The following is a 5,326-nucleotide window of genomic DNA, read 5'->3' as shown; positions in this document are numbered from 1 at the left end:
GTAGGATTGGGAGGGGTGTAAGGACGTGAAGCCCCCCCCCCAGATATATCTCTGGGGGGAGATCAGGGTGGACCCCAAGTCTTCCTGGGGGTGGGGGGCCACGCTGGAGAACCCCCAAATCATCCCCTTGGGGGCTGGCTGCAAGGGGAGACCCCCAAATAATCCTGAGGGTGGGGAGGGGGCTGCGAATGGGGACCCCCAATTCTTCAGGAGGGTGGGCAGTCGCCATGGGGGACCCCCAAATAAAAGCATTTGTGTATTGGCCTCGTATCTCTGTGGTGGGGATGAAGCTCTGTGGGTGGAAGAGCCTTTTTTGGAGAAAACACAAAAAAATCTCCAATTTTGGAGGGCTGGGAGCATCTTCTATGCCCGGAGGGTGATAGTCCCCACTCCAGGTCTGGGGTGGAGACCCTGGAGCTGGGATGAGGCTCTCCATCACTCTTCATTTCTCTTGGACAAGGCTGAGGGTTCAAACCAACCCGTGGATGAGGTTTCTTTGGTGCCCATGGTTGTGTCACGTCCTGTGATGTGGCCACTATAAGCCCACGTGTCCTCCTCACTCTCCACCCACCCGTGGACTTGTCCCCCCCACTCCCATCCTTACACCACCACTGGGAAAACTCAACCCTGGAGATGACCGAGCTCCACTTTGGATGAAAATGAGATATTTTGGGCTCAACGAGGTCAAACCAAGGAGACGAGTGGAGGAAAAGTTCATTGCGGTTGGGTTGTGGTTTATTTTTGGCAGCACAAAGGGAGCAAGAGCAAGACGTGGAGCTGGGCCATGTCCATCTCTGTCCCTAAGATGTTGCTGGAGCTTCTGAAGTCTTTTGGCCAACTCAAGAGTTGACTCATCCAAAGACAGGTGGGCAGGACAGAGGTTCCACCACCAAAACCCGTTACGTGAGGAAAAATAAGCAATAAACAAGAAGAACTCAGCTTGGTGGGTCCCAACAGGGTTGTGGGACCATTTTCATCCCATTTCTTCCTTCCTGAAGAAGCCGAGTGTCTTCAAAATCTTGGTCTGAGCCCAAATCCAACCACCATTTGGCTGTGGAAGAAGACTGTGGTCCATCCGGTCTTGCTTGATGCCACCAGAAGAAATGATTGGACCGAGCAGATGTGACTTATGGGGGTCTAAAGCCAATGTGTCTTCTTCCTAATGAACTTCTGCCCCACAGCTGAGCCCGCCTCAGCAAATGGATGTTCCTCCCTCCATCCAGGTCCCTGTGGGGAATGAGGAAGATGTGGGGACCACCAACCACATCTCTACCCAACATGGGTCACCAAGACTCTACCCAACGTGTGTCCTCCGATGGGTAATGAAGTTGGAACAGCGGATAAAGCTCTTCCCACAGTCGGGACACTCGTAGGGCTTCCCTTCCCGGTGGGTCCTTTGGTGTTTAATCAAGGCAGAGCTGACGGTGAAGCTCCTCCCACACTCGGGACACTCGTAGGGCTTCTCCCCGGTGTGGATGCGTTGGTGGGTCATCAGGTTGGAGCTGCGGTTGAAGCTCTTCCCGCAGTCGGGGCAGCGGTAGGGCCTCTCGCCCGTGTGCGTCCGTTGATGCCTGATGAGATCCGAGCTGTTCCGAAACCACTTCCCACAGTCGACGCACCGATAGGGCTTCTCCCCGGTGTGGACCCGCTGGTGGATGATGAGGCTGGAGCTCTGGCTGAAGGTCTTCTCGCACTCCTCACACTTGTAGGGCCTCTCCCCGGTGTGGATCTTCTGGTGGCGGATGAGGTAGGAGCTGACGCTGAAGCTCTTCCCGCACTCGGGGCACTTGTAGGGTCTCTCCCCGGTGTGGGTGCGTTGGTGGGACGTGAGGTTGGAGCTCTGGTTGAAGCCCTTCCCGCAGTCGGGGCACTTGTAGGGCTTCTCCCCGGTGTGGAGCCGTTGGTGGGTGATGAGGGTGGAGCTGTCGCTGAAGCTCTTCCCGCACTCGGGACACTTGTAGGGCTTCTCCCCCGTGTGGAGCCGTTGGTGGGTGATGAGGTGGGAGCTCCTGCTGAAGGTCTTCCCACACTCCAAGCACTTGTAGGGCTTCTCGCCAGCGTGGAGCCGCTGGTGCACCACCAGGTTCGAGCTCCGGCTGAAGCTCCGACCGCATTCCTCACAGATGGTGGGTCTTTCCTCCTCACAGCTTCTGGGGGTGGGTCTGCAACCTCTCCCTGGGGTGCATCTTCTGGGCTTTTCCACCCTGTTGACTTCCCGCTCCATGGAATCCTTCAGAACAGCTTCTTCCGCAAGGTTCTGCTGGTGGGGTTTCTCCTCCATCTTCTCCAGCCCCATCTCATCGCCTGCTGGAGGAAGGAACAAGGAGAAGATGGGGATTTCCATCCATGCCAGAGGGAAGGAGAAGGAGATCCTCCTCCCAGACCCATCTCCAGGAGGATGACGCCACCAACAGGGTTGTCCTACAGCCAGAAGAGATGCTCAACTGGGAGATGGATGAAGATGAGAGATGGAGAAGAAAGGATGAAAGGTTGAGTGAATTCCTCCTCACCTGCCCGGGTGTCTCGTAGCATCTCCTCTTCCTCACAGCCTCCTCCTCGATCTGGCCAAGCTTTGGGAAGGGGAAATCCTGGGTTTTGGGGGGGAAAAAACAAGCTGTGAGTGTGTTCCCCAGTTTGGGTTGTCGGTTGTTCCTGCCCAAGTCCATCGTTACTGGGAAGTTGACGGGCAGGACACCAGCAACTTCTCATGTCCATAAAACCTTCAAGATACAACTCATAAACCCCTTCAGAACACCAAGATACAGCCCCAAAACCCTCCAGAACACCAAGATACAGCCCCAAAACCTTCAAAAAGACCAAGATACGGCCCATAACCCTCCAAAACATCAAGATACAGCTCATAACACTCAAAAAAACCAATATATAGCTGAACCCCCCCCAGAACACCAAGATACAGCCCCAAAACCCTCTGAAACACCAACATACAGCCCCAAATCCTTCAAAAACACAAAGATACAGTCCAAAACCCTCCAAAACACCAAGATACAGCTCATAACCCTCTAAAAAAACAATATACAGCTGAAAAAAGGGTCCAAACCACCAAGATACAGCCCCAAAATCCCCCAAAACACCAAGATGCAGCCCCAAAAGCATCAAAAAGACCAAGATACAGCCCATAACCCTCCAAAACATCAAGATACAGCTCATAACCCTCCAAAAACCAATATACAGCTGAACCCCCCCCCAGAACACCAAGATACAGCCCCAAAACCCTCTGAAACACCGACATACAGCCCAGAATCCTTCAAAAACACGAAGATACACTCCAAAACCCTCCAAAACACCAAGATACAGCTCATAGCCCTCTAAAACTTCAAGATACAGCTCATAACCCTCTAAAAAAACAATATACAGCTGAAAAAAGGGTCCAAACCACCAAGATACAGCCCCAAAATCCCCCAAAACACCAAGATGCAGCCCCAAAAGCATCTATAACCCTCCAAAAATAGGAAGATACAGTCCAAAACCCTCTAAAACACCAAGATACACCCCAAAAAACCCCCCCAGAACACCAAGATACAGCCCCCAAATCCTCTAAAACAGCAAGATACAGCCCAAAACCCTCCAAAACAAGAAGATACAGCCCCAAACACCACCCAGTTGTGGATGGGAAAGAACTGGGAGTGTGATGGAGCACCCAGTTGGACCCCAAGGGTTGGGGGTCTGCAACCAGCCCCCCCCCCAGGTCACTGCCCCCCAGTGTTGCACGGGGGGAAACTGAGGCAGGGAGCATGGACCCCCAAAAGGGCTCCAAGATGGGAGCTGTGGGGCCCCCGTTATTTGTGGGGGGGCAGAGCCTGGGTGGGGGGAGATGCTCCTGCCCACCCTGGGGACATGGGGGGGGCTGTGGGGCACTGGGGATGGGGTCCCCTTGCTTTGGGGTGGACCCCACTTTGGGGGTTCCACAGATTCAGGGTCTTGGGGTCCTTCAGCTCCTGCCCCCTCTTCTTTGGGATTCTGGGGGGTCCCAGGGGTCCCCCATCTCCGGTCTCCCCCCTTTCTGGGATCCTTGGGGGTCCCGGGGGTCCCCCATCTCCAGTCTCCCCCCTCTCCAGGATCCTGGGGGTCCTGGGCACCCCCCATCTCCGGTCTCCCCCCTCTCCGGGATCCCAGGGGTCCTGGGGGTCCCCAAGCTCTGGTCTCCCCCCTCTCCGGGATCCTGGGGGTCCCCCATCTCCGGTCTCCCCCCTTTCCGAGATTCCAGGGGTCCTGGGGCTCTTCCTGCTCTGAGGTCCCAGAGATCCTGGGGCTCCCCCCTCTCTGGGATCCTAGGGGTCTGGGGGGTCCCCCATCTCTGGGATCCCCCCCTCTCTGGGATCCCAGGGGTTTTGGGGGTCCCCCAGCTCCGATCTCCCCCCTCTCTGTGATCCCAGGGGTTTTGGGGGTCCCCCAGTTTGGTGTTCCCCCCACTCCGGGATCCCAGGGGTTTTGGGGGTCCCCCACCTCCGGGCTCCCCCCTCTCCAGGATCCCAGGGGTCCCGGGGCTCTCTGCTTTCTGGGGTCCCCCAGCTCCGATCTCCCCTCTCTCCAGGATCCCGGGGGTCCCACAGTCTGGTGTCCCCCCCCAGCCCCAAAATCCCCCAAAACACCAAGATGCAGCCCCAAAAGCATCAAAAAGACCAAGATACAGCCCATAACCCTCCAAAACATCAAGATACAGCTCATAACCCTCCAAAAACCAATATACAGCTGAACCCCCCCCCAGAACACCAAGATACAGCCCCAAAACCCTCTGAAACACCAACATACAGCCCAAAATCCTTCAAAAACACAAAGATACAGTCCAAAATCCTTCAAAACTTCAAGATACAGCTCATAACCCTCTAAAAAAACAATATACAGCTGAAAAAAGGGTCCAAACCACCAAGATACAGCCCCAAAATCCCCCAAAACACCAAGATGCAGCCCCAAAAGCATCTATAACCCTCCAAAAATAGGAAGATACAGTCCAAAACCCTCTAAAACACCAAGATACACCCCAAAAACCCCCCCCAGAACACCAAGATACAGCCCCCAAATCCTCTAAAACAGCAAGATACAGCCCCAAACCCTCCAAAACAAGAAGATACAGCCCCAAACACCACCCAGTTGTGGGTGGGAAAGAACTGGGAGTGTGATGGAGCACCCAGTTGGACCCCAAGGGGTGGGGGTCTGCAACCAGCCCCCCCCCCCCAGGTCCTTCCCCACCCTACAGTCTGGTGTCCCCCCCTCTCCGGGATCCTGGGGCTCCCAGGGGTCCCCCAGCTCCGATATCCCCCCTCTCCAGGATCCAGGGGGTCCCACAGTTTGGTGTCCCCCCCACTCC

At 55.5% G+C, this 5,326-nt stretch overlaps 1 protein-coding gene across 4 annotated transcripts in view; it reads right to left on the bottom strand.

Annotated features, from left to right (window-relative positions):
- Positions 1-717: 717 nt before the first annotated feature.
- The window catches only part of LOC106893513 (zinc finger protein 239-like), a 13,636-nt gene continuing 9,027 nt past the window's right edge, over positions 718-5,326 (bottom strand). Inside the window, exons 2-3 of one of the 4 annotated variants that reach the window (XM_014951559.1) lie at positions 2,511-2,588; positions 718-2,307 (exon numbers count right to left, since the gene is read on the bottom strand). In XM_014951559.1, the coding sequence (XP_014807045.1) occupies positions 1,295-2,307; positions 2,511-2,532 (1,035 nt within the window). In that variant the 5' untranslated portion in view covers positions 2,533-2,588 and the 3' untranslated portion in view covers positions 718-1,294. Of the gene's footprint in view, positions 2,308-2,510; positions 3,415-5,326 lie in introns of those variants that run through there. The other 3 variants (XM_014951560.1, XM_014951558.1, XM_014951561.1) reach the window with 3 other exon arrangements.

The sequence above is a fragment of the Calidris pugnax genome, unplaced genomic scaffold, assembly GCF_001431845.1.
Source record: "Calidris pugnax isolate Ruff unplaced genomic scaffold, ASM143184v1 scaffold218, whole genome shotgun sequence".
NCBI classification, from domain to species: domain Eukaryota; kingdom Metazoa; phylum Chordata; class Aves; order Charadriiformes; family Scolopacidae; genus Calidris; species Calidris pugnax.
The sequence above is the reverse complement of the archived record's forward strand: the minus strand, read 5'-3'. Positions and strand labels throughout refer to the sequence as shown.